This window comes from Melospiza georgiana, chromosome 4 (genome assembly GCF_028018845.1).
Source record: "Melospiza georgiana isolate bMelGeo1 chromosome 4, bMelGeo1.pri, whole genome shotgun sequence".
Taxonomy (NCBI): domain Eukaryota; kingdom Metazoa; phylum Chordata; class Aves; order Passeriformes; family Passerellidae; genus Melospiza; species Melospiza georgiana.
Window position 1 is genome coordinate 14,565,938 of NC_080433.1, and position 27,077 is coordinate 14,593,014.

Here is a 27,077-nt window from a genome sequence, read left to right on the forward strand (position 1 = left end):
AAAGGCTTTGGGTGGATTTGGATATTTCTACACTATGGCCCATCCCTTACAGGGACTGTAACAAGAAGTATTTCTTTCTTTTCCTTTTTTCCCTACAGACAGAGAGTGGGAGGACTCTTGTAGATTCCAGGAAAGGAGTTCCCCAAAGCAGAACATGAAAACTGAAATAAAATAGAACAAACACATCAAACACAAGCCATTAAATAATACAGAACATTTATTTTTTTTTTTTTTATACCCTAGGAGCTGGTCTAAAATATGTACCTATTTAGTCCTTCAAAAGAGTGAAAGATACTCCTTCTTCTGCGGGAACACAGCACTCCACAGCTCATCCATTCCTTTTCAAAGTAATGAAACTCTCTTGGCAAATGTGTTTGTGGGACTGGACTCACCAGGCCTGGCAAGCTCATGCTCCTTTACTTCTCTGTTAAAAGCATCACAGGTGAGTCTTTGGTGAGGTTGGGCTGGGATAATGTGATTATTTCCAGCTGTCCTGGAACTGGCAGTAATGGTGTAGATGTCGGTTCTGGGGTATTTCCACATGCAACAAATTTCTATCATTCCTCTTCTGAAGTTTGCATCATAGATGTAGAAGAGGATTGGTTTAGAGGCTGAGGAACTGAAAGAGATCCAGGTGATGGCCAGGAAAAGCAAGGAGCTCTTTCTGTAGTCTGTTTCCTGTGGGTGCCACAACTGTACCATGAAGAAAGGCAGCCAGGACAGAAGAAAATTCAAGACAAAGATGAAAAACAACTTGGTAGTTTTCACTTTTCTTCTTAAGACAAGATTCATTGTCCTCCTTCCAGCTGTGCCTTCAGTCCCACTTCTCCAAATGTAGGTGAAGAGTTTCTGGTAGCAGCGGATAATAAGGAGTGATGGGATCAAAAGCAACAGCAATGAGAGGTGGAAGACACCAGAGGTGACTCCTAGCTCAGAACTGGGGAGGAAGAAGTTGCAGTGGTGGTCACTGCTGGAGCCATAGAGATAACAGGCTGGTGATGCAAACAGAGCACCACACAGCCAAGAGACCAGAGTCATTCTCTTGACTTTCTCCCTGCAAACTCTGAAATTCAGGGGATGGATGAGAGTGTAGCATCGATACAAGCTGATGGTGAAGAGCACATCCATCTGGACCCCGGGCGTGAGGTACTGGATGTACCTGACCAGCCGGCACACGCCGCTGCCCAGCACCCAGCGCCCGCAGCTCAGCTGCAGCAGCAGGAAGGGCGCGCTCCCCACGCTGCTCACCAGGTCTGCACATGCCATGGATGCCACAAAGTAGTTGGGGGTGGACTGTGTCCTCCTCCTTCTGTAGATCACTGAGCAAACCAGGAAGTTTCCCATGACAGAGATCAGCCACAGCACTCCCCAAACCACGCTGGCTGCTGCGATTTCCCCTGGCCTCAGCCCATACTCTACCAGGGAGTGGTTCCTGCTCAGGCTGGCTCCTGGGAATGGAAGTTCTGCCATGTCATAGCCAGCAGGAGGGGAGGAGGCTTTGGGGCTGCTCGTGTTCTGCATCAGGAGCAAGGTAAAGAGAAGAACAGGACCACTGCTGTTATCCATGCTGCGAGAAAACTTGGCTACGTCTTTTGCTCACGCTGCAGACAGAGAGGAGAGAAAAGGTTTTGTCGAACAACTCTGTGTGAAAAGCCCAAAGTAATCTATAAAACATAACTCTAAGTAGTCTCCATACTCCTTAGAGTAGTAGATTTCAGAGAAAAGGGTCAGAAATGTATGGAGACACAATGTGTCATGGCAGAGAACATTAAGTTTCATGCAGATTTTTAGGAATGGCCTGAGTATTTCAGATAGGCATTTCTGCCTACGGAAAGATCAGTGTCCCGTTCACAGCTGGAGACTGAGGTGCCACGCCACCAGTGCAGGTAAGCTGCAAACTGAGCAGAACGTGGCCCACTGATCCCAAAAATGATCTGTACTTCCTGCTGTCCATGGAAGTGTCAGAAAAACAGACCAAGAGGGTCCCTGCATCCTTGACTTGACCTTGAGCTTTGCAGCAGAAGGTAAATACTGAGGGAGGAGGTCAGTGTCCTCAGACAGATGAGATGAGAGGTTGGGGGAGGGATGGGGGAGCTTTTTGAGTTCCAGCAGTGGAGCCGCAGCTTGGCTTGTCAGCAATCTCAATACATGTGGCTGCAGTCAGCTGCTGAGCATCTCTGTGCTCTGGAGAAAATCCAGGGAGATGGGGAATGTCCTTACCTTGGTCGGGGGCCTTCCACCCCGGCAGCAGCAAGGCTGACCCTTCACAGCAGGACCAGCCTAAAGGTTCTGCAGGTCTATGGGTGACCCAAGGGACAACTGAAGGACTGCCAGAAGCAACCGACACCAACAGTCAACCAAGAACCTCTGGCCCCGATTTTGTAACAGAGCTGAGAACCACGGTGGCCCAAATGCAGCACCCAGCACCAGGCCTTGCTGACCCTCATTCCCTGCAGCCTGCCCAGGTCCCTCTGCAGAGCCTTCCCAGCCTCGTGCAGATCCACAATGCTGGCACAGATCAGTGTCACTGCTGGCTGCCCAGTGGGGCACTCGGCACCCTCAGCCATGGTCACTGCTAACGGTATCAGACACGACTGGCCTTGCCCAGCTCTGGAAGGACAGTCACCCTTGGGTGACACATTTTCCATGATAATAACATTTTCCTCGATAAGCATATGAACAGCTTATCTGCTCCCCGCCAATGCTCAGTAACTGGGGTTTTATGAACTGCTTCACACTTTCAGAATTTCAGAACTTTAACACTCATTGTCTTGCCTGTCACCCCACACTAAAGCCCTTCAGCAAACTGAGTTTTCAGTTCCATACTGCTTTTAATGCCCCTCCTCCTCCTGCTGATTTATCCCAAGGCAGGAAGATGCCAAATTTCTCTTCCTAAGCATCTCTGAAATCAAAAGCAGTGGAAGGTTAGAAAAGGCCTGGTAGCCAAATAGGAGAGGCCCTCTGCTCAAAATTCCTCTACAAATCAGCACCAACTTTTGCTGTGAGAAAGCACTGAAATTCCTGGGATCTTGGTGGCACTAACACTGATATTGCAGGTCAGTGCTGGCCACGGTGTCACCAGCAGAGCAAAGAGCTCATCAGCTCAGACAGCCGTGGATCTCCTCCCATTAAAACCAGCAGGCGGTGAATGTATAGGAATGTGCTGCTTTCCAAACTTTGTAAAATACTACTAAATATAAATGCCTCCTCTGGAATGCGGCCATTGAGAAAAGATGTTGGACTCTGGGCTGGTATTGCTGCAGCAGAGAGGAAAATTCAATTACTAGTTTATCACTGAAAAAATCCAGTTTGAAAGCAGGAAAGAGAAGGAAATGGAGCAGGAAGTCAATTTTCCAGTATGGAAAAACATTCTGAGGCATTCATTCTCCTTCTTTTGATTCCACATGGTGTTTATCAATGTTTTGATTTTCTAAATATAAACAAATCATATAATCCTTTCTGTTTACATGTTTTTCTTAGATTTTTTTCTCCTCTTACATTTCCTGTCCTTCAGGATGATATACTGGTATATTTTACACAAAATAAATACATCATGGGTAAAATTGTACATATCTTTTTCAACCAGACTTGGAAAACTGGGCACTTTACTGGGACCACCTGTGCTATCAAGATTTATTTTGTGGCTAAAACATTAAGAGAGCTAAAAGGAGCTTTTATTTGAAAAGGAGGTTCCATGCTGTGTTCCAGAGGAAACTCTCAATGTTCCTGATGGTATTTCACTTCATTCTTAGTGAGTTCTAAGGCCCCAGCTCTGAGCAGTATCCATGTCTTTAATACAGGACTTTCCAGGCAGCTATTTAGATTACTTTTAATTTGAAGCTCTTTCACTATGAAATGAGAGTCAAAACCTTGATTCCCTTTTGCAGTGTATTTGCTAGAAAAGTCACAGTCCATTGTAACTCAGATGAGGTGTTCAGCCTGTCTCAGATGTAGCCCAGCACAATTCAATTTGTTCTGCACCAAAAAAAGGAGGCTTGAAGGATCTTGTGGGAAGAGGTGATTGTGAGACAGGAAGCTCTGGTTGAACAGCATGAAGGAAACTTTTAGCAGAAGGTTTTAAATACTAATTTCAATAAATACACAGGACTGTGGTTTATCCTAGCAAACTTTAATGGCTATTGTGTTTCAATTTACAGCTACACTGACTTAAACTTTTGTTCATTAAACTTTTATTCAGTTGCTGTCTAGATCTCCTGTTCTTAGCTGTATTGTATGGCTGTTTTCACCAGTCTTCCTTACCTTCGGTTATGGGGGGAAAAAGTAAATACCCCAAAAATAAATTGTAGGAGACTGAGGGGAGAAGTTCTATTTTAACTTGTGAGGGGGGAAAATTTGGAGGAGATTGAGGGGGCCCCTCATGGCTGTCTGCTGCTTCCTCGTGAGGGGAAGCAGAGGGGCATCTCCGATCTCTGCTCTCTGTGACCAGGAACAGGACTTGGGGTTGTGTCAGAGGAGGTTTACGCTGGATATCGGAAAATGTTCTTCCCCTAGAGGGTGTCGGGGACTGCCCAGGCTCCCCAGGGAATGGTCACGGCCCCAAGGCTGCCAGAGCTGCGGGAGCGTTTGGACACCGCTCTCAGGGATGCACAGGATGGGATTGTTGGGGTGTCTGTGCAGGGATTGTTGGGGTGTCTGTGCAGGGATTGTCGGGGTGTTTGTGCAGGGATTGTCGGGGTGTCTGTAAAGGGATTGACGGGGTGTCTGTGCAGGGATTGTTGGGGTGTCTGTGCAGGGATTGACGGGGTGTCTGTGCAGGGCACACGTTTCCCACCCGGAATATTCCCAGCTCAGAGCCCCACAGCAGCCCTCAGGGACAGTGCCTGGGCTGCCGGCGGCTCCTCCCGGGACAGAGCGGGCCCTATAGGGCTCCATGAGGGCGGCGCTGCCGCGTTCGCCCGTGCGGGGCCGGACCCGAGCCGGCCGCCGTCGCGCCGGGCGGGGCCGCGGGAGGAGCGCGGCGGGGCTGCGATGGCGGCGCGGGCCGGGCGGTGCTGTCGGGTCGGGCTGAGCGGCGGGGCTCTGCTGTCCCAGGCTCTGCTGTCCCGGGCTGCCAGCGGGGTTCCAGCCACCCCTCGCTGGGGACGCGCCGCTTTGTCGTCGGCGCCCGCGGTGAGCGGCAGGGAAGGGCCGCAGGCTCGGGAAGGTGAGCGCGGCGTGCCCGGGGCGGTCGGGCTGCACCGCCGGCATGGCGGGCAGGGCTGCACCGAGCGGTGCCTGTGTTAGGTTGTGCCCAAGGGGAATTTCATCGCTGTGTGTGCTCCTGGGAAGCCTTTGGGGTCGTGCCTGGCCTGTGCCAGTGGGAGCGGTGGGTCTGGCTTTTCCCGGTGGGCATCTGGAGCTCGGCAGGTCGCTGAGAGCGCCTCTGAGTGATGTCCGGTGACGCTGTAGTAGCAGAAGGTGTCGTGTCCTGGCCTGAAATTACATATGTTTTTAACAGATATAGTAAAGTTGTTGTGATGTGTGGCTGTATGTGAAAACACCACGAAAAAGGTAGGTCGAGGGATAAAGATAATAATAAAGATAGTATTCAGATAATAATATTATCTGAATATTATCTCTTGCACCACCCTGAACAGATGTATCGTTCGGTTTAAGATTTTAATAGCAAGAAAAGGATGAAGAGACATAAAGTTCTCAGATAAGGGAAACAATTAACATGTGAAATCCACAAGTTTTTATGGGGTAGGGTTGTAAGATGAATGATATTAAAAAACCCAAACATCCTTTCTTAAATCTCAGTCATTGCTTTATGGTAAATATGTACAATCGATGAAACCTCTGAATTCAAACCAGACTCTTGAAAATAATTGTCATCAGGTTCACCTTTGTATGTCTGAGGCCACATTATATTCTGGTGTGGTTTTTGGACAGTGGGGTTTGGAAGTGTTTTAGAGTTTGAGGAGGAGGAGGAAATGAAGACAGGCATGCAAAAATCAGTGTTTAGTTTGGTATTTGGAGACTTAATGCATCCCTAGGGATCCCTCACCACAGCTCCAGGTGAAATCAGTGAGCTATAAAGTAGAGCCAGGAGAATCCCAGACCTGAAATGGATTAAACTCTTTCACTTCCCGTTCCACTTTCTCTGGAAGTGCCCAGGGAGCAGGATCAAGGTGTTCCCCACTCCCAGTTCTAGAAGAGAAACAATCCAATGTCTGAACTGTTCATGCAGGGTTAGTTGTGCTGCAAAGTGGCACAGAGGAGGGTGTGAAGCTGAGCTGTCAGAAGGAAAGGATGGAGCCATGGCACATTCCTTTGGAAATGGGAACTTTTAAATTTATCCATTTTGTGCTGCTGGTGTAGAGTGATTTGTGACTGCTGTGTGGGAAAGGGGAAAGGGAGCATAGGAATGAAGGCAGAAATGTTCTTCATTTTTGTCCTTCGTTTTTGTCCTCCAAGTTCTTTTTTATCTTATCTTTTACAAAATTAATTGGTAATCTTTACTACTGAGTATCTGATCTTCCCCTTCTTCCATGTAAAGATTGGGGAGCATTACTGGATATTGTCACAAAACTAAAAAAAACCATACAGAATTATCCTACATTTTTTGCTCTCAAAACTGTAAATAATTTATTTTTAAAATGTCTTTTTGTTAATCTCTTCTGTTTTTCCTTCTTTCAGGCTCAGTAAGGAGAAGAGGCAGGACACCACAGTTTGTAAGATCAGTGAGTACTGAAATTTACAGGCAGCTCACGTGTTGGGAGAGTTTTCTGTGTGTTGTGTCAGTTTGCCCAGCAGCCCCTTCTGCAGTCAAATCCTGGTGGAACAATCCCCTGGGAGCATTCCAGGCCAGCACCTGCCTTCTGTAATCTTTTCAGTCTGTGTTATCAAAAATATACACTGAGCTGATGGTTAACTTGCACTGACACCAGGGAGTGCAGGTCTGAAAAGTATCTTAAAGTGACATTTCCAATAACCCAGACATGTCAATGTTGTTTTCAGGCTGAGTTTACAGGATTTGTGGTGCTTGCTTTCTGGCACAAAACTTTTCTATTTCTAAGAGCATTTGGCTGAAATGCTGGTCAGTTTTTGGAGAGTATAAGCTATTTCTGCAATGTACTGGTACATTGTCCCTACACTGGAATTTCTATGGCAAGAAATTTCAGCATTATTAATTATGAACTATTCCACACCTACAGAATTCCAGAATTTTAGAACTCATGGTCTTGTCCCTCACCACATGTTCAGGCCCTTTAGGAAATAGAGTTTGCAGCTCTGTACTGGTTTGATTCCCCCTCCTGATTTATGCCAAGGCAGGAAGATGGCAAGTTATTCTTCAGAGGCATCTCTGCTATCAAATGCAGTGGAAGATTGGGAAAGGCTCTCTGCTAAAAATTCCTTTACAAATCAGCACTAACTTTGGCTGTAAAGGTGTCTTGAAATGTCCAGCTGTGGGAATTGGTTCTTGAAATCATTGTTTGATGTGTTGATCCTGCCTTGTGGTATATTCCACATATCTCCTGTCCCCTTTTCCCTTGAACAGGCTGCACCCCCCAGGACAGAGAGGATGGCTGTGGATCAGGACTGGAGCAGTGTGTACCCAACAGCAGCTTCCTTCAAACCTGCCTCTGTGCCTCTCCCCATCAGAATGGGCTACCCAGTGAAGAGAGGAGTGCCTCCATCAAAAGAAGGCAACCTAGAGCTTATCAAGGTGAAACATGTGCCATGGCTGGGGGGTCACGTTTAAAGTCACTGTTCACTAAGGCTACACTGCTTTGATTGTATTATTTGTCTTGGAGACTGCTTTCTGCTATTAAGGGTTATAATCCTCTCAAATTTCTAAGTGGGAACAAATATAAAGTTAATTAACAAGTGAATTATATCAGGAGACTTTTTAGGGTGATCATGCCTGTGACTTTTGTCAGAGATTCAAGTCTTTCCCTAAATCAAACTTGGGAAGAGTCTTCTTAAATGAATATTTCCATAAGCATGTTATACTGCCTTAGCAAATGTGAGAAGTGTAATCAGATTTCAGTAATGCCCATTTACTTCTGATCAGATAAAAAGCTATTATTTTGGTAACTCTTAATGCGTCTGTTTCAGATCCCCAATTTTTTGCATCTTACTCCTCCTGCAATTAAGAAGCACTGTGCAGCTCTCAAAGGTGAGAGGGGATTTTTTTTTTAATCTTTTTTTTGTTTTGTTTAGTTGGTTGGTTTTTTCTTTTTAAACCATCTCTGGAAGTTTTCAGACAAAGCAAGATGTGACTGTGTGTGATGGAGATCAGGCATGGTACACTTGTGGAGCTGGTTATTCAGCTGGCTGTGGCTGGGACTGTCTGCTTTCCTGCTGCTGCCAGGAGTCATCCAGGTGGTGGCAGATAAGCCTCAGGAGGTTGTCAGCACAAGAGTAAGACTGAGATGTTACTTTTGCACGAGAGCTTGCTTGAACTGATGAGTTGATAGTTCAGTGCTTTCCAGAAGGTGAGTGATGAGTGTGACTCAGTTCTCAGAGAACTCTCTGATTGAGCAGGCTTCAGTCAGTAGCCATTATGGGCTGCATTTAATGACCAAAGAGCTTTTAATGTGAGACCCTCTGTGAGAGCAGGGTCTGCTGGGGAGACACAGGGTCTACTGGAGTCCAGGAGCATCCTTCCACCCAGAAAAACTGTGAGGGGAGCCTGATGAACTCAGGCAAAGGAAGCCTGTTTTGTGAGACACTGTAAGAGCTTGCCAATGAACCTGTGGATTCCCCATCCTGGAAGTGTTCAAGCTCAGGTTGGATAGGGCTTTGAGCAGCTGGATCTCGTAAAAAATCCCCAAAGCAGGAGGGTCCCTACCAACCCAAACCATTCTATGATCCTGTTTGGCAGCTGTGAGACTGCAGCTGCAGTGCTGCATCCTCTTTTGGGGAAGCCAAAAACAGACAAGGCAATACAGGAACAAGTCTAGCAGAAACACTGCTGTTAGCTAAATGAGTATGGTTTCTCAGACTAGTAATTTTAAAAACATGTATTTTAATTCATTTGAAAGAAAAAAAAACCCAGCCAAATATACCAAAGCTACAGGTATATAAGATACAGATAATACAATGAGTGTTTTTCTCTTTATTGTACAGATTTCTGCACTGAATGGCCAAGTGCTCTGGACAGTGATGAGAAATGTGAGCAGCATTTTCCCATTGAAGTTGAAACAGTTGATTATGTTTCTTCAGGGACTTCTATTCGGAATCCCAAAGCAAGAGTGGTGACCTTAAGAGTAAGTGGTAGTTTTGGTAAACAGCCTTTGCTTCAAACCCCTCAATGCTTGGGTTTCTTTTCCAAACCAAACATGCCAGTGTGATCTTCTGTAAGGAAATGAGAGAAATGGAGGGAACTCAAAATCACACACAAGTGAGTACATCTGTGTATTCCTCACCAAATGTGTCCATTCATATTCACTGACCTTGGGACTTGTAAGGCATTGTGGGGATGTGGGGATTCTATGCAGGTATAAATTGTTTGAATACTCACATTATTTTTGTCTTATGACTTCAATGTGATACTATCCGAAGAAATTCTGCAAATTATGAACTGTTCCACACCTACAGAATTCCAGAATTTTAGAACTCATTGTCTTGTCCCCCATCACATGACATGTTCAGGCCCTTTAGTTTGCACCTCTGTACTGGTTTGATTCCCCATCCTGATTTATCCCAAAGCAGGAAGATGGCAAGTTCTTCTTCCTAAGCATCTCTGCTATCAAATACAGTGGAAGATTGGGGAAGGCCTGGCAGCTAAGATGAGAAAGGCTCTCTGCTAAAAATTCCTCTACAAACTAGCACTAAATCAGCTTTTTAAACCATCTCTGGAAGTTATACTATGCAGATATAAATTGCATCCTGAATATGCATCCTGAATAGCTCACCTTGATAGAAAATCTGCCTGTCTCAAGTGCTTCCAGAGTTCAAAGTGTGGATTTTCCAAGGAATTAAAGTTGTTTTCTCCTTTTCTTGAAGGTTAAACTTTCCAACCTGAATTTGGATGACCATGCAAAGAAGAAGCTGATTAAGCTCGTGGGAGAGCGGTACTGTCAGGAGACAGATGTGCTCACAATTACAACAGACAGGTGAGCTGCCAGAAGGACACAAAAATATTGTAGCAATGCCCACAGCTGAGAAAGGACTGGGTGTCTTCCAGTAATACCAGTTATTGTCTTGGTGAATTATTATAATTTAAGGCTAAAATGGCACTTAATTAACACTTCTCCTGTTATTAACTGTTAAAAACACATTTTAAAAGAGTTCAGACTTAATGTATGTTGGATTCCACTTTGGCACAGGGGGCAAAGAAGTTTCTAATGTCTCCAGAAGATTTGTAAATCCTTGGGTATTGTATACAAGGTATACAATATTTTCCTGCTGCCTTGCTGCCCGTTCTCCTGTGTTCTTATTACTCAAGCTTCCGTGATATTATTCTTGGTTGTGTGTAATTGAGAAGTACACAGGACTCAACCACACATTTCCTTAGATTCCCTACATTACACAGTACAAAGTTTGATGGTAGATTTTAACCTTTTGTTCAAAAAAATGTTTCTGCATTTCCAGGTGTCCCCTAAGAAGGCAGAACTATGATTATGGCATGCACCTGCTCACAGTTCTGTACCACGAATCCTGGGTAAGCAGTTGTGTGTGGACTCTCTAAATGTGCTTTCTGTCATATTTTAAAGTAAATGACCTTCTGTTCCAACTCACTTTTCTTCAAATTCAACCAAGAGAACATTTTGCAGGATTCCAAACTCCTGTCTGTTAATTAGAATATGTCTTTTCTTGAGCTCTTCCTGGGCTGCAGTAAACTTTGGCTGTCATTTGGAAGTGTTCTTCTTAAATGCTCTCTCACATACCTTGTCTCAAGCTCTCTCTTGCTCAGAAAAGGGGCAGCCTTCCCACTTTCTGACTGCAGTTGTTCCTTTCACAGGGAATTCTTCAGATTTGTTTGCTGTGTTTTTGTGGTTGTGTTGGTGCCCTTCAACAATTTTACAGGCATTTTTCACAGAAAACAAGTGAGCAGTCTGAACTGAAATTGTTGTTGTTGGAAATCCATAGTAATGTTCTGGATGACTGAGCTTTGTTCAAATGTCCCATGTCATTATCCCATTGTTTGAGACAGACAAAGCCTTCACCATCTCCATATGTCACTCTTACAGAAGTTGTACCTTATCCACTGCTAAAACTCATATTTACTGTTTTCTATTGTTCTAGAGTAGGAAATGTCTGCATTTAGCATTTTTTATTAATTGTTCTTGATTTTGATCACTGCAGTGCTGATGTTAAGAACATCCTAAGGAGGATGAGATATATTTCTTTTTCAGTGGCACTTGCCTTGAAGAATAATTTTGTAATTTTAGAGTGCATCAAATTAAATTGGTGGTGAAAGATAACATTTGCTGTGGATTTCAAGTACTCATGGATGTTTTTCTCCCCAACAGCATCACGTTGCATTACAAATCTTAAATTAATGGCAGCTAGTTTCCAGTATTAAGCAATGACAAGGAAGCTAGACAGTGCTCACTTTAATAACTTCAGACAAACACCATGGCTGTGCTGGGCTCCAGCTTTAATTAGTGCTGGCAGACAGGGCTATGCAATATTGATATAGGAGTGTTCAGTGTGTATTGAATATGCACAAGTCTCTTGCACTTTTATTACCTTTCATCCTCCACGTTAATATTTGATGAGTTTGTCAATCACTTGTAATTGTCTTTGATTCCCATGAAAAATTAATGGTTTCCTGAGACATGGGATTTGCTTTTGTGTGACATGTTTTATTTTGTGGCATGTTTTTTTCCCCCCTGATCAGGGATAGTGCTTTTTAATAACTTGCTGAAAGATAGTTTGGATCCATTTTGTAAACCATGAGCAAACAGTGTGTGGTTTATTTTCATTTACATTAACTTTAATATTGGAGGGGGATGGACAGGGTCTGGCCTTCCATTTTGGCAGTAACATCAGTCCTGTTTGCAGAACTAATTGTAGGATTTGATGACTTTCCCAGCAGAGTAGTGCCACACTGTTAATGCATGTGGCTGATGGAATTGAATCAAAATATGAGAGCAGTGTTCCATTCCTGCTGAGTGAAGGAAAGCTGGATCCATGTAACTTCTGCCCTCAAGCCTGAAAACTTTGCCCATGATCTCTTTAAATGTGACAGAACTCCTATGATTTATGTTAATATCTGGATTACTGCATTTTGTCAGTTGGAAGCATGCATAGGGGGAAATGTTATATGCAGATATACATCAGGAAATGGAATTTCAAGTGTAATTATGTTTTAGTTGCCAGGAATGCATCATCCTTTTATTACAGTTACAAATGCAGTATCAGACCCATGAGTTCACTTATTTTAAAACAGTCTTAAAAATCTTCAAAACCTAAGAATGTTCATTTATTTTCTCATTCTAAAATACTTGGAGACGTTTTGCTTCCTGTTTGCTAGTTGTCTGCTTAATTAAACACAGATATTTGTGTTTTTTAGTTTTCAGAATATATTAGATGGCTGAATTGCTCCAATTAGTAAGAATTTAATTTTTTTTCTTTGTACTTCTGTGATTCCTTCCAAATGATCCCCTAGGACTGTGCCTGGATTAAATTATTCAGTGAAAGAATGAGCCATATTAATGGATTATTAATCAGCAGCTTAACCAGTTGCATTTTTGCTGCCTTCAAATGCTGGTCCTGCTTGAATGCTGTAACATCACTCCAAACCTGGATGTGCATTTATGGTTCAAGTGGTTTGTAAAGAGTTAGAGTTTGCTGCCCTCGAGTGGTTGAAAGGATCATGGATGGATTTCTTCACACAGCTTGGATTAATCTTTAATCACTCAAAAGTCCAGTTCTGTCAGGAGTTGAAAGTAGGAATGAGAAGCAAATGCAGCACAAAGTCAATTTTCCAGTAAGGAAAAACATTAGGAGGAATAAAATTTTTATTGCTCCAATTCCATGTGCTGTTTCAACATACACAGGATGAGGGATAGTGAAGGATTTGATTCAGCCTTGCTAAGCTGGGATCTTAAAAGATTACTAAAATGTTGTCCTGGATTTTCTATTCTCCACTGCTTCTTACAGTAAGAAACAGAAAGGTGAGGGTAGGAAAAAAATGAAGAATGGGCAGACAGCATGGCACTGGAGGCTTAACTAAAATCTATCAACCCTGAAGCTGTACAGCTTGATTGAATTTCAGGGGAACTACTTTTGCATTTCTTTTTAGAGTTTCAGTGGCAAGGCACTGGTGGGATGCAGTGACTGTGTTTGCATGCTGAATGGGTATTTTTACATGACCACTGATGATAACACTCAAATCTACCATACAGCTTTTCTTTAGGCTTCATCTTCATTTTTTTTTAAACTAAAGTAATTTTAAGACATTCCAAATTAACATAATTTTTACCACTTCAGGTCATGCCGGTAATACTTGGTAACAGCAGAATTTTGCAGTTTCATAGTGGGAGTTAACCTTGTAATTCAGCCTAAAATATGTGGAAAGGATATGAGTCCACTGCTGAAACCTAAGCAGGTCTCTGGCTAGTTAGGATTCCAAAGCTCATGTTAGGAACACTCAGGATGTTATGGCATGGGGGTTGTAGAGTTGCAGTGGCAGGTGGAGGGGGCACTCAAGTCTTGCTGAAGCTCCCTGGGCACTTTTAGCATCACTGAAGATGTCCAGGGTGAAGCTCCTGACTTGGGGACCTTAGAACAATGAAGGGTGGTGTGACTGTGCCCTCCCTTCCTAGAGCAGGTTTCTCTCTCAGCGTGGTTAAGTTATGCAGACTGAGGCTGAGGTGAGGCTGATCTGTGAATGTTGGAATGTGTCCTTTGTTTTGAACCATGGATTGCATTGCCTGCTCACTAGAATCAGCTGAGAAAATCCTCATCAGTAATGAGAGCCAGAAAAGGTAGAGCTAAAGTGGCTTTATCCATATTCTCTGAGTTCAAACATTTAAAATCAAAGGAAGGAGGTTTCCTGACAGGATATGTGTATTCTAGTAGAAGAAGGTTACAAGGTTACACTTTTTTTGTACCTCTTGGAACCAAAAAGGATGAGCATTTCATCAAAAAGGTTGAATTAGGAATTGTCTTTGTAATATTTCTGACTGTAGTAAGCTTTTTTAATACTTTGTGCTTAGCTCCATGTTTGTTGTTGCTGGAAGAACAAGGCTCTTTTTGATGCATAAATACAATTTTTGAGGCTGTTCAGTTTTCAGTCTATGTTGGAGTGAAACAAAGTCTCGTGGGGCATAGACATTAATAAACTGAACAGAAAATCATCTTGGATTTTTAATATCACTGATCTGTCTTGATGAGATCAGAATCTTATCTGGTCAGCCTTCTAAAAACAAAGTGAGGTAGATAAATACCTTACAAATGACCCTTTCAGAAACCTGGATTTTCCAGAAAATGCATGCAGCTACTCCAGCCTAGGGAAATTAGATATTGTCCTTAGTTTTGAAGAGACTGATGGCAACTTTCCTGAGTTAGTTACAGAGACTAGACTTGAGAGCATCATTAATTATGGCAGCATCTCTTATGTAGTATTAGTCTTTAGGGCAGAGTTCTGTTTTTGTTTCTCTGCTTGTTCTCCTTTTGTGTTATGCATTTGTACCTCACTGCAATTTTTATCCTGATAATTTCTCTTGATTTTCCCTTGACCCTCTAGAGGTCCTACCTGTCCTGTGCCATTGCTGTGCCCTAGAAAATACAGTTCTCCTTATTCAGAAGAATGGATTTTAACTTATTCCACATCACCAAGCAATTACAATTTCTGTATCCAATCTCATATAATTCAAATAGGTTTTGCCTTTCTACAAACTTCTGTTGAGATTTCTAAGTTGTTAATTAATTAGGTAGTACAGATCAAAGTGTATTATATCCAAAGAGATAAGCACATAATTGTTTTGGCAACTCCTCTTAGGATTGAAAGTTCCCAGAAACTTGGAAAATGTTAGCATAGCTGTTATTTATTATTTTTTAGGTGAAAATCTAAGATTATTGTATCACAGAGCATCTTTTATTTCAATGCAATACAAAGGTATAGGTGTATTTATTCCAGGCTGTACAGAGTTTGAAATTTGACTTGGCATTTAAGGAACTTTGCTTCCCTTCAAAAATAATCCTTTTAAAATACCTGGTCTTTGCTAAACAGCATTAAATATTTAACTCTTCAAACCATTGACAAGAAAATTAACCAACATGAGTCATGCTTTTAATTGCCCTCAAGATTTCTGTGTGCCACTAGAGGAATTTTAGTTAAATTTTTTTTCTCAAAAGGAAGATCAGGGAACTGAAAATTTTAAGCCTCTGTATCACTGCAGCAACAAAATTGTGCAAGTTACACAGGCAGAAAAAACCCCAAGCACATTGATGGTGAAATGCCTGCTTAAGAGATCCCAAAATCTTCCCTTTCTTCTGCACTTTAAGGCACCATATAAAGAGAAGCCTTTTGTTAATGGCTTACATGCAAAAAGCAGCTTCACTGTCCAAAGTCTATTTTAGCATTCATACTCTTTCAGAATTCAGATTCAGCACTGTAAAGGTTTGTAAATCTCCCAAAAGACTGGCATAAACTGTAGCTAAAAATTGGCTTAGAAACAAATTCTTACTATGTTTATGACATTGAAAAAATAATTCTTTATCTTTGCATTAGGAAGTGAAAAAACAACCTTTTATGCCTCTTTAGTCATAGGTTTAGATCTTTGACTTTATATGGAAAAATTGTTTTCTGGTGTTTTGATTTGGGTTTTTTTTTTATTCTTATTGTAAGTTTTTTAAGAGGAAAAGGTTGAAAGTATCAGCTGAGTGCATCTTTAGCCAAGCTGGATAATACTGAGATTCTGTCTTAGGTGTGATAGAATGAGGAAACCATTTTTAGTGAATTCTTATTTTAAACTGGTTCACAAATTTGGGCATTCTAGAAAAACATTATGCAATATCACACTTGGATTCCACTTCTCACACTTTTATTCTCATTTTTAAGACTGCAATTTTAAAACTGGTGAACAGTTTGGAACATGTTCACTAACATGTTAAGTCTGCAGGGGACAAAAATAATTCAACTAATAAAATTTGAGTGATAAAGACCTAACTTTTGAGCTTTATTTAATCATCCTTATTAGTTTTATTCATAACACTTTAAACTGAGACTGCAACATTTTGTGTAACATTTCCACTGTTCAAGCTTCATGGTGCTTGTCTACCTAGAGTATGCTTCCAATTGCCTGTATAATCCTACAGTCACTTTTCTCTTGCAGTAAATTCTGTTGAAAAGATATCAAAGTTTCACTGGATACAGTTTGCAAGAACTAATGGATTTGGAAATCTCCCCCTACTGTCAAATCCCTTCCTGCCTTCCCCCTCACCTCCCACCACACAGTCAAGATTTTATTTTAAAATCCATGCTGACAACATCATTCTGCTGGGAAAGATTCCAAGAAAGAAATACTCAACAGTTGCTTTAAAATCTTGCTTTGTAATGCTCAGTAAGTAGGGAAATCTTAATCTGTTTATCAGCATGCATCTCCAGAATCCTGTGAGTTGCTGTGTACAGAGAAGGATATTCCTGGAGAGATAAATGTAATACTGTCATTAGTCCTTGTTGTTTCTGCTGTCACTTAGAAGTGTTTAAAAGCCTCACAGGGGTCTTTTGTTTGAACTTGAGGCATGAGTTTGGTCCAGGGAGTGACCAGCAGTGATACCCATATTCCCTTACCCCTGAGAAACCCTATCCTTGTGAGAGAGGCTTTGGATTGGAAATTCTGTTGGAGTTCAGGGGAAAAATGTCTTGGATAGCCACTCTGCAGGTAACCAGGGGATGTGTAAAGCAGGGTGATGCTGTTAATATAAAACTCTAAATCTCCACCCTGGGTTGCAGGGTTTGTCAAACAGACAAGGAACACTTCACTGTGCCCACTTGTTCCATTAATGATTCAGCAGTACAGGGCTACAGGATGTCCTTTTGTTCCTGTTTTTCCCCTCCAGAAATTGAGTGAGGTCCTTTTACTCCTGTGCTTTATTGTGTCCAGGGTTTAATGTCAGTCATATGAACCTCTGAGCAGTGTGGATTGCTGCTTCTGACTAAACATTTGGACTCAGACTCAAAAGACAAGAGATGCCATTTACCAGGTGCAGGACACAGCAGTTGGGAAACTGTTTTAAATTCCGATGGAGGAATCCAAGCACACAAGAGTTGAAGGGTGAAAAAAATCTTGGGGCTTAATTAAAGGTTATTGAATACTGTGGCTTGACTGCAGCAGCCTTGATCCTTAGTGGAAAGAATAACCTTTAAATAAACAAATGAAAATACCAGCACACACACTCCTCCTTACCCTTCCCAAACAAAATATACCCTGAACAACAATAAAAAAACCCTCCTACACTGACTTGCAAGATTTTTTTTTTAGTTGTGCATAGCACAGCTAAAATTTTACTGAAGAGCCCTTTTTGGGCAAGTGATTTTAGAAAAGACAAAATCAGTGTGATGTAAAGGCTTTACTATAAGGTTTCTTTGAATATATTTCCAGAGAAATGCAAGTTATATTTAGGCATGATTTTATAACAGTGGTAAGAAAAACATGAATAGCAAACCTAAACCCAAAATACTTCAAATTGTGATTCTTACATAGATGAGGTAATATAAAGATATGACATATTGGTTACATCAGTAGAGTACTAAATAATTATAAATACTCAAATATACAGCCTGCAATATATAAAAGTGGAAATATATAAAAATGCAGATATATCACTGAAGCATCTGTATTTATCAAAGTACAATAAGAACAGCATTTGAAATATTCCTTAAAGATTCTTTCAAGGCTTTCTGGAGACATACTGAAAGACAGAATTGATACAGAATAAGTGTATTTACAAGCACTGGGATGGTGTCTTCTGTCAGTGCCCTACTTGTGATCCTGTCTAATTTTGCAGCACTGGTTGGGTAAAGATCAGCACCTTGTGGATAGAGATTCTGTTGAGCAATGTATTTTGCAGGAGGAAGAAATGGATTTGTTGGTGGTGCTTTTCTTCATGAATCACTTCATGGGTTACTCGTTACTGTCTCACTTTCCCCCACCAGCCAGTGCAGCCAGACCAGAACTCTGTGCTAGAGACATAGTTCTGCTTCCAGAACTGCAGTGCTGAGGGCTCTTTGAAATAACTACTTTGCAAGGTTTTTAGTTACTCATTATGTACAGTCCATAAGCTTTTTCTCCCACTGTGACTCAGCCAGTTGTATCTGCCAGATACAGAAAGAACCTGGTGGGTGGGAGAAAGGAGTTCATCCTGCTCATACAGGCTTGAGTTACAAGGAGGAAATACCTTCCACCATGAATGCAGTTTTTATTTAAAGGGAATTGCAATGAGAGATCAATTTCTTCAAATTATTGTTGCTTTGTTTCAGTCCTGGGTAGTTTTTAAGGTTGTGCTTTTTCTTTCAGAAAAATGAGAAGTGGGAGAGCGAGAAGTCTGAGGAAGACATGGAAGAGTATATCTGGGAAAACAGTCAGTCTCAGAAAAATGCCTTGGACACCCTGCTTCGAATAAAAGCCTCAGAGAATGTCAGTAATGTCACTAAGGAGGAGCTGCTGGCATCTGAGGTGGTTAAGAATTACAGAAACTCAGTCATTGCTCTTAAAAATGAAGGTGAAACAGAAAGTAACATATCTCAGTACAAGGAATCTGTGAAGAAACTACTGAATATACAAGCATGAGAAGAGCAGATCTCATTACAGAGATATTCAACTTCTGTGTTAATATTTCTGATGATATGGATGTATAATTATTCAGAACTTGAGCCAGAAAGTTGATGATGAGTTAAGTCCTGTCCATGAATCTTGTCTTTTGAATAAAGTATGTTTGGATTCATACTGGTAACTTGAATGTTTTATTCTGTGTTTTGTTAGCATGATCAGTCCTCTGCTTAATCACATTCTGATTTCTCACACTTTGGGCATTTAACCTAGAGCAACAATGTCAAAACTAATGAAATTAGTTAATACTTCTAGTTCCATTAATTAAAAGTCTGAAAATTAGGAGCTCTAAATGCTTTTCAAATGCCATTCAGATTTTTGCCTATGTGTAAAATAAGGATAATGTTGCCTAAGAATCTGACTTGGAGAGGTGTTGAAGCACTCTGGACGGTTTAGGTTCTCAGTTATTGTGAGGGCAAACAAATATCCTATGTAAAAGCACCTGTCTTTAAAATAATGGAGTAAAATAAGGTGAAAAATGGGATGGTAATGGGAAAGTGAACCAGCAGTTGTTGAGAAGATCCCAGAGTACCTGGGACAGGAAGAATGATGAGAGTTGGTGAGGTGAGTTTGTAACTAAATAGAAATGGACTGAGCCTTGTTACCCTCAGGCCTGCTGACTTCTCTGTTGAATGTACCCAGGCTTCAAGGAAAGAAAAAAAGTTTGTAGCATCCTATGTAGCACAGAGAAAGGATTATATGGATGTTTATGTTATATTTGATAATTTGTAATTGATTTAAAACTCTGGAATCACAATTTTATTGCCTTCTCACAATTAAGGAAAAAAGAACCCTACCAAACCTTGAAAGGATAAATAAATCTTGCTTTATTCTACCTTCCTGGCTTAGTAAGATTTCAACTTGGAGAGAAAGTCATTCTCTAGAAGGGGCAGAGGGAGTTAAGGATTCTGCATACCTATAAAAGAGCTGCCCATGCCAGCAGCTCTTTGAGCAGAAGCAGTGTAAGAAAAAAGACATTGAAAGCTGAGGGGAATTGATTCCTGCAGCATTCTGTGTGCTGGACTCACTCCCTGCTAGGATTTCTCACTGTGTGCTCTGTGTGTACATACAGCCAAGGAGTGCATCTGCTCCCACTGCCAAAACACTGTCAGTTTAGGAAGGATTCTTCTTCGGTCAGGATTGTTTTCATATGGTGAGAGACTGAGTTTAATGCAGCATTTTAATTCCTATGAGAATTTGCCAGAGCTGTACAAAGACTGAAAATGTTCTGTAATCCCAATTTTGCACTGGCTGACCTGGTTCTTTAGTAGTCCTTCCTTGTGGATGTGTATTAATGTAAAATTTTAGCAGAAGCTTAATATGGGGAAAGTGTCAGCTGTTATCCTATATCCAGGGACAATGAGGGCAATGTTTAAAATTCCCATTTGAAATGGGAATATCTGTATAATTCCAAATCTCTGAACAACCATCAAACCAGAACAACGGAGGAAGTAAGTGCAGTTTGACTCAAGAGAATGGGGCCTGAAGTTGTGCCTGGCTCTGTTCCAGAGGCAGTTTGTTTCTAGTATGTGCACAGGAGAAATGTTTCCTTAATTAGCTTTGTCAGTGCCTGCACAAGGGCTGCCCTAGGAGCCAGCCTGGGGAGCCAGTGGCGTGTCCAGGGCTGGCAGGAGTGAGGCCCTGAAATGCCTTAAGAAACCCCAAATCCTGTAAGTTTGCTTTTCTCCACAAACCTGTCCTTCTGTATCCAGGACATGTGAGCATCTGAGAAAATCCTCTGCAGCAGAGGACATCCCAATTTTCCTTTGCTTTTCACAGAATGGACCTAAGCAGAACTCTGGAAGTCATGGCTGAAACAACAATTTGACCTTATAAATAATAATAATGTAGAAAGAAATGTTCTTTCTGGTAGAAAGAACAGCACAGCAAGGGAAACTGACTTTTTCATTAGCTTCACAGCTAATTGATGGAAAACCTAAAATGCACAGGCATGTCCAGCTCTCTCTGAAGTGTTCAAATCTAGCTTACATACATCCTATAAGTGTTTCAAGTAACACAAGCAGGATTTAAGGTGACTCTCCTGAGCACCAAGTGTCTCTCCCAAAAACAGGTGATGCCTACTGGCCAAGAGCAATGTTGGGATAAAACTCAAACTTACACTTGTGATTACAGTACAGAACTTGTGTAATGCAGTGGGCAGGACAAAAGGCAGCTTGGATGCTATTTTGAGCTCTTGAATGTTCCTCTCTGCTATTCTGCTTCTGCCTCTAAACTGTTTGTGTTTGAAGGCGACAGTATTTCTCTGTGACTGCAGAATACCTGGAACACTGGATCTTAACTCCTGTGGGAGCCTTCCCAACCTCAAGGACATAAAATACAGCACATATTTTTAAGAAGTAAACTACACATCTCTATTTTACTGTAGAATACTGCATCATCCTCCATCTCTCTGGAAGCCTGTGCTGAAGTTTTAAAACTGAAGAGTTAGAGATTAAGAGATTTATAGGTTAAAGCAGCTCTGCAGCACAATAATAAACACATCTTTAGCACTGGTCACTTATTAATGTGTCATGTACATTACAATGTAAATGAGGTGTGCATCCCCCTGTGCACACCTGTGGGAACTTTCCTTTTATGCCCCATATAAACATTCCTAAGAGTGGACAATTTTTTTCCCCTGTTTTCAGGCAGGTTTCTTTTAGCCTTTCTTTGGCAGAAAATAGGATCATTTTTGTCACAGTCCTATCTTCTGGAAAAATCCCTTTGCCAAGGATTCTTCTCTTGGGAAGCTGAGAAGCCTCAGAGAAAAAGGAAAACAATAATTATCTGATTTGCTTCTCCTGTGTTTTGCTCCTTTGGAATGTGTTTGGACATTGTTTACCAACAGGTGATTGCTTCATTAATTTCATGTGAATTGTTTTCACTCACTGGCCAATCGAGGTCAAGTTATGTCAAGGAAAGAGTCATGAGTTTCATAATCATCTTTTTAGCGTTCTGTAAGTATCCTTTCTGTATTCTTTAGTGTAGTTTAGTATAGTATTTATTATAATATAGTATCATAAAATAATAAATTATTTTATTCAGATCCATCATTCCTTCCTGCCATGGGGCACGCTGCAAATACAATACATTTTGACCATTTCAAACAAAAAGACCATTTCATAAGTCACCTGTGTATTCCTGCATTACATGGGATGTTTATTCATTTGGTAGCAGATAGACAAGTACAAAAATAACTATAGCGGGATTTCTCATCCAGTTAAATAATTCTCTGCCACACAGACATGCTAACATTGCAGCTGCACTGAACCTGGGGGAAAGTGTTAAAGTGTTTGTCAGGCATTAATCTGCATCAGATTACGAACCAAAAAGCTTCAAACAGTTGGAGCTATGAGTGGGTGTTTCCTACCCAAAGAGACAGGAGTTGTGCTTCATCTGCTGAGAATTAAATAATAACCAAAATATTCTGAACTAAGTTATCACTGCTTCTGTGACAGAAATAAGCTGGTGTATGGGGTGCATTTTTTAAATCCTGTTTGTTTCAGAGCCAGGATGTTGTTTCACAGATTACCTCTGCCAGGAGCATGTTTCATGAGCTGTCTGGACATGGTTGTTCTTGTCCTTACAGGTTTGTAGTGACCCCTCCTGTAGCTGCAGCGCCCGGCTGTGAGGGCAACAGTGCAACAGCACAGGCAGAGGAGAGAGGAGCACAGGACAACAGGAATCAGCCAGACCCCCAAAGCTGCAGCTTCCCAGGCTGCTGCCTCATTGTCTGATGTGGAATTCCTCCCACTGTAGCCTTTGGTTTCATTGGGGTGCTGCTTGCTGCTGTTCAGGTGAGGACGGGTGGGCACGTGGGATAACACCTGGGCAGGCTTGGGGTTCAAAGCTGAGTGTGCACTCTTGGCTGAGCTGGTGATGACTGACCTGCTGCTTGTCCTCTCAGTAAGATCAATGGCTGCTGGGGAGGTTTGTGCCCTGGCATAGGCAGCACCTTCAGTTCTCTGCACTGTCAGGCTCCAGCTGGGGCTGGGAGTGTTTGCTGGTAAGCCATGGCTCGTGGCAGCAGGAGGAGCTTGGAGCAGAGGAGAACCTGACGTGGTGCCGTTGTGATGTTGGCATCTTCCCCCGTCAGGGGTCTTTGTGCTGTGCTGCCTCTCAGATTTACTTGCTGAGGAGTAGGCATTTGTTTCTTGGGATTTCAGTTTCTCAAAAATGAGAAGATCTGGATCAATCCCTATGGAAATAGGATAATGTCAGTTTATTGATAAAAGCTTGTCTGCACACCCACAAAAATGGAGAGAGAGGCAGGGCAGGGAGCTCAAATAATCCCTTTTGGATTGGAGGTGTCACTGCCTTGGGTTATGGGACACCTTATGGGATGCAAGGGATGTGCATTTTGGGATTGCACACGACTTACTATGGGATACTAAGGGAAGGAACCAAAGGTGAGGAAAGGGTAGTGAGGGTATGAAAATCCAGGAAAGCTCTGTGTGTGACAGTCTGCACCAGCAACTGGAGGGAGGCTGCACCCTGGGGGCTCAAACATCCCAGGGGTGTTGAGTCTGGGGTCCAGACTGGGCACCCTGAGAGCATCTCAGCCCAGCTGCCAGGGCGCTTTGCATTGTATATATGTGTGTGTGTATCTACACATATTTATATATTTTCACTAACACAAAAAGCAGGATGAGGCTTTTGGTGCTCCCTTCGTTGGTGTGTTTGCTTTATGTGTTTGTCTGTTTTACCTCTGTGCTCACAGGGCATTTGCCTAATGAAAATAAATATTCAACTTTGTTACTGCCTGGGTCTGGGGACATGGAGCAGTGGCAGCCTCCTCTCTCAGAGCTGGGAGGATATTTTGGCCAAGGACAGCACTGATGAGGTACTCAGAGCATGAATCTTGAGAGCAGGGTATATCTTCAAGCTCCTTTCTCATTGAGTGGAAGAAAGCGGGGAATTATTTTCAGAAGCAGGTATATGAAAATGGATGAAAAAGGAAATAAGTCTTCATCTGTTTTTAGTGTTGTGTGTTACTTCAGGAGATCATTTAGCACAGCAGCTGACCTGGTATCATTTTAACATTTCCCAGAACTGCTGTTTTCAGCTTTATAAATGAAATGCCTAATTACCTGTTGTGATGTTGTACAAAATGACATCAACTCCAGCCTTTAGAATGCAGCTTTCCAAAGCTGGGCAAGACATGTGCAGGCAGTTCCTGTTCCCATGAATGGCTCCGTGGTAGAACACTGCTAGATTGCAGGAGACTGGAACCCATAAAGAACAAAGGTGAGCTTCTCAGCGGAATGACCATTGCATTTTGCATGTTATGATGTTATTTAACATCAGAAGTTCAATATATTTGCCTAGATCCTGTGGAAGTAGAGACCAGATCCTCCTCCCGTTGGTTCTCTCATTATAAACTCTCATATAAACTAATTGAGCATACAGTCAAAAGAGAACTTATATTCTTATTTTACATCTGGACTGGAACAGCCATATGAGTTCTACTTCTGTATCTCATTAAATATTAACTCATTTAAAGCCCTTTGAAATGCCCTCTAATGTCTCTGCTTTAGTTAAGATAGTAACAAATTTTGTTTGACTATATGTGATTATAAAAAGGAGATTTCAAGTTACCATTTATTATCTCTGTAAGTATCCAGTCCCATGTGGGGGGATATGAGAAAAAGCTTGTTTTCGAGACAGGAACAACCTTGCTAAAATGTATGTATTTTTCCCACCTCACATTATTTAAGACAGAATTTGACTCTTTGCAGGATTGCTGCTGGATGTTATTTATGTCACTGTCAGGTTGTGAAGGTCATATTTTTGCTCATAATTCAAAATATAATCTAAATTTATATTGACTTTTTTTAGTAACTGGTACCTCACTTTCATCCTCCAAAACCATATCCCAACCCCTTTCCAGCCTGGAGAGTTTTAAAAATTTAGGCACCACAAACATGCAATTCATGTATCCTTCTAAAATACACTCCTGTAGAGCACAAGTGCAATGTGATACAGACAAAGTACAAGGCTTAGGACAAAGAATGATTTTGTTTATTTTTACTCTGAGCCTGAGTTTACCAGAGAAAAGGGGCGGCCAGCTGAATAACTGCTATTATTTGTTGCTATAACTTTAGTATTACCTGGTTTGCATGGTATAAACACAGAATAAGAGGGAAATTTGTATTTCAGTGAAGGACACACTGTGTGTCCCCTCCACTCTCCCTCTCACCATGTCCTAGTCTGATGCCATCCTGCAGGAACAGAATGCTGCTGGAATCACTGTCACTGCTTGTTTTCTATAATATAGATGGGGATGCCCCATAGATGGGGATGAATACTGAAGAGTTACTCTCTTAATGCTGGCATTGCCAACTAAGTTACTCTCTTAATATTGCTATTATAAGCTTTGTAACAAAGACCTAAAGTTGCAAAGCAGACCCTAAGATTTTAGGGCGTTCCTAGTGCAGTCTTCTGAAAAAACACAGACTATCAATTTCCTTTCCATGGGACAAGAGTTGCAATGTGCCTCTGCTTTCCTGCCTCCTTCCACCCCCTCTGTTTCTTCTTCAAGCTGTTTATATAAACATTACCCAAAATGGGGGTTCAGTGCGTGCCAGGGCGCTGCCAAGCAGCACTCACCGTTGCTCAGGAGGCAGCAGCTCCTGCTGCACTGCTGGGACGAGGTTTCGGCGTAGCCGCGCAGCAGCCGCGCTCCCCGGCGCCGCGACTCCCGCAGGTCCAGCAGGAGCCCCGGGAAGCGCCGGATCCAGCAGTTCTTGTAGAAGGCGGTGGGCGAGCAGAGGCGCTGGGGGAGCCCGGGCAGCCCCAGGAGCCCCAGCAGCAGCAGCAGCAGCGCTTGTGCCGCCGCCAGCAGCACGGCCATGGCCCCTGCAGGGCCTCAGGGAGCCGCGCTCTGCCCCAGCGCCGCGCCCGCACTGCAGAGAGCATCCCTGGAAATCTGGGGATGCTGCCAGGGGCATGGGCTCCTCCACACAATGCCCATGGTGCTGTCCGGGCGGCTGCTGAAAGAGAGCAGACATTTAATGAGCTGCACAAGATTGGAAAGAGTTATTATTGCTGTTCTCTAACTTAATTATTTGGAGGTGGGTTTGAGACACAAAAGGGACAGGCTGTCTTTAGTCAGTCAGAGAACTCGTTTCTGTGGTCCCTTATTTGTGTCTGTTGTCCTCAGACCAAGCCATGCAGACAGCCTTGAGATTTGGTGAAAAACTGCAAGCTCAGCACCTTCTTCCACCTCATTTTGTTCAGGAACACTGTTATACTCACTACAATGAAACAGCTCTGTCTAGGATTTGAACACTTGTAGTTATCTGGTGACTGCAGAAATTTGCCTTCTTCTGCTAACACATGAACCTCCAGCCAGAGGTGGAGATCTGTTCCCTTTCCTACACTATTTTGATTGCAAGAACAATAAAATTTTATTTGCAAAGATCTAGAACCAGATGAACTCTCTATGATTGGGGAGGGCTGGAAGTCAAGCTATGATCGTGTTCTCCCCCTAATAACTTTAAAACCATTGAGCAGTCCATACAAGGTTTTCTGCTAGGAAAAGGCCTGTCAGAAAGAAAACACAGCTGACACACAGGGAGATGATTTTTCAAGCACCTGATCTGAAACCTGAAACTCCCACATTTTTTCCTAAATAGGACCAAGTCTGATCCCTGCTTCCCACGTTACACTTTTCATACAGAAAAGATTTAAAATATTACAATACAGAAGTTGATTTAAACCCAGTGGTCTGTATAGTGAGGTTGAGAGACTTAGATCAAAGTACAGTTTGCAATAAAAATTGGGTGTTCAATACATAAGAATATTTTACACTGTGTTTTTACTCTTCAAGATTGAGATCAAGGAATTTCCTCTTTTCCACATGAAGTGTAGATCATTTAAGTGGAGTGGGGAGAGCCTCAAAATCATTTTAGTTCTTCAGTCATTACAGATGATGTTTGTTCTCCCAGAACTAGGCCCCCAATTTGGAAATGAACTGACAGGTGTAATATTTTGTACCCTACACAGCTCAGTGGAAGATAAAAAAGCCCAGAGCAGGTTAACCTCTGTTGATCTAATAGCAAGGCCAAGGCATTATTTTATTCATTGGAAGCTATAATTAAGAGGATTCCAAATAAATGTCTGTTGTGGGAAATATGAGAATTAAACTGTTAGAAAGAGGGCAAGTGAGTAATTCTTCAGGCCTCTATCCTGAAAAGCAGCTCTTGGCACTTGTGTTGTTTTATTTAGTTTTGGAGTTTGATATTTTCATCTCTGTGATAATCAGCACTTAAAACCTTAAATACATTTTAAAATGCCTGATAGCTTGCACTCAGTGGACTGCACAGGGAAGCTTTTAGACTT

General features: G+C 42.2%; 3 protein-coding genes across 4 annotated transcripts; 1 reads left to right on the top strand and 2 right to left on the bottom strand.

The window, feature by feature from the left end:
* Window positions 1–342: 342 nt before the first annotated feature.
* LOC131082427 (probable G-protein coupled receptor 19) lies at window positions 343–1,574 on the bottom strand. Its single transcript, XM_058022325.1, has one exon. The coding sequence runs from the start codon at window positions 1,564–1,566 to the stop codon at window positions 343–345; it is 1,224 nt and encodes a 407-aa protein (XP_057878308.1). The 5' UTR covers window positions 1,567–1,574.
* Window positions 1,575–4,979: 3,405 nt separating this feature from the next.
* Window positions 4,980–18,858, top strand: MRPS35 (mitochondrial ribosomal protein S35). Of its 2 annotated transcripts, none has more exons than XM_058023355.1 (8): window positions 4,980–5,164; window positions 6,640–6,683; window positions 7,502–7,669; window positions 8,062–8,122; window positions 9,076–9,215; window positions 9,955–10,064; window positions 10,543–10,612; window positions 18,423–18,858. In XM_058023355.1, the coding sequence occupies exons 1-8, from the start codon at window positions 4,990–4,992 to the stop codon at window positions 18,693–18,695; spliced, it is 1,041 nt and encodes a 346-aa protein (XP_057879338.1). In that variant the 5' UTR covers window positions 4,980–4,989; the 3' UTR covers window positions 18,696–18,858. The 2 variants fall into 2 exon arrangements, with proteins under 2 accessions (XP_057879338.1, XP_057879339.1); XM_058023356.1 differs by having other exon boundaries at window positions 4,980–5,130.
* A 3,397-nt stretch (window positions 18,859–22,255) lies between these two features.
* MANSC4 (MANSC domain containing 4) lies at window positions 22,256–25,587 on the bottom strand. The gene is made up of 3 exons (XM_058023560.1): window positions 25,344–25,587; window positions 23,825–23,959; window positions 22,256–22,932 (listed from the first exon to the last, which is right to left on the bottom strand). The coding sequence occupies exons 1-3, from the start codon at window positions 25,585–25,587 to the stop codon at window positions 22,256–22,258; spliced, it is 1,056 nt and encodes a 351-aa protein (XP_057879543.1).
* Window positions 25,588–27,077: the final 1,490 nt, after the last annotated feature.

Excerpts from the sequence above, each read along its gene's own strand:
- LOC131082427 (XM_058022325.1), bottom strand. The coding sequence starts at position 1,566 with ATGGATAACAGCAGTGGTCCTGTTCTTCTCTTTACCTTGCTCCTGATG.
- MRPS35 (XM_058023355.1), top strand. The coding sequence starts at position 4,990 with ATGGCGGCGCGGGCCGGGCGGTGCTGTCGGGTCGGGCTGAGCGGCGGG. Across the intron at positions 6,684-7,501 it reads CACCACAGTTTGTAAGATCA|GCTGCACCCCCCAGGACAGA; the intron begins GTGAGTACTGAA and ends TCCCTTGAACAG. Across the intron at positions 10,613-18,422 it reads TTCTGTACCACGAATCCTGG|AAAAATGAGAAGTGGGAGAG; the intron begins GTAAGCAGTTGT and ends TTTTTCTTTCAG.
- MANSC4 (XM_058023560.1), bottom strand. The coding sequence starts at position 25,587 with ATGGCCGTGCTGCTGGCGGCGGCACAAGCGCTGCTGCTGCTGCTGCTG. Across the intron at positions 23,960-25,343 it reads CTGCTGCCTCCTGAGCAACG|TCTCCTGCAATCTAGCAGTG; the intron begins GTGAGTGCTGCT and ends TATGGGTTCCAG. Across the intron at positions 22,933-23,824 it reads TTTGTACAACATCACAACAG|GGATTGATCCAGATCTTCTC; the intron begins GTAATTAGGCAT and ends CTATTTCCATAG.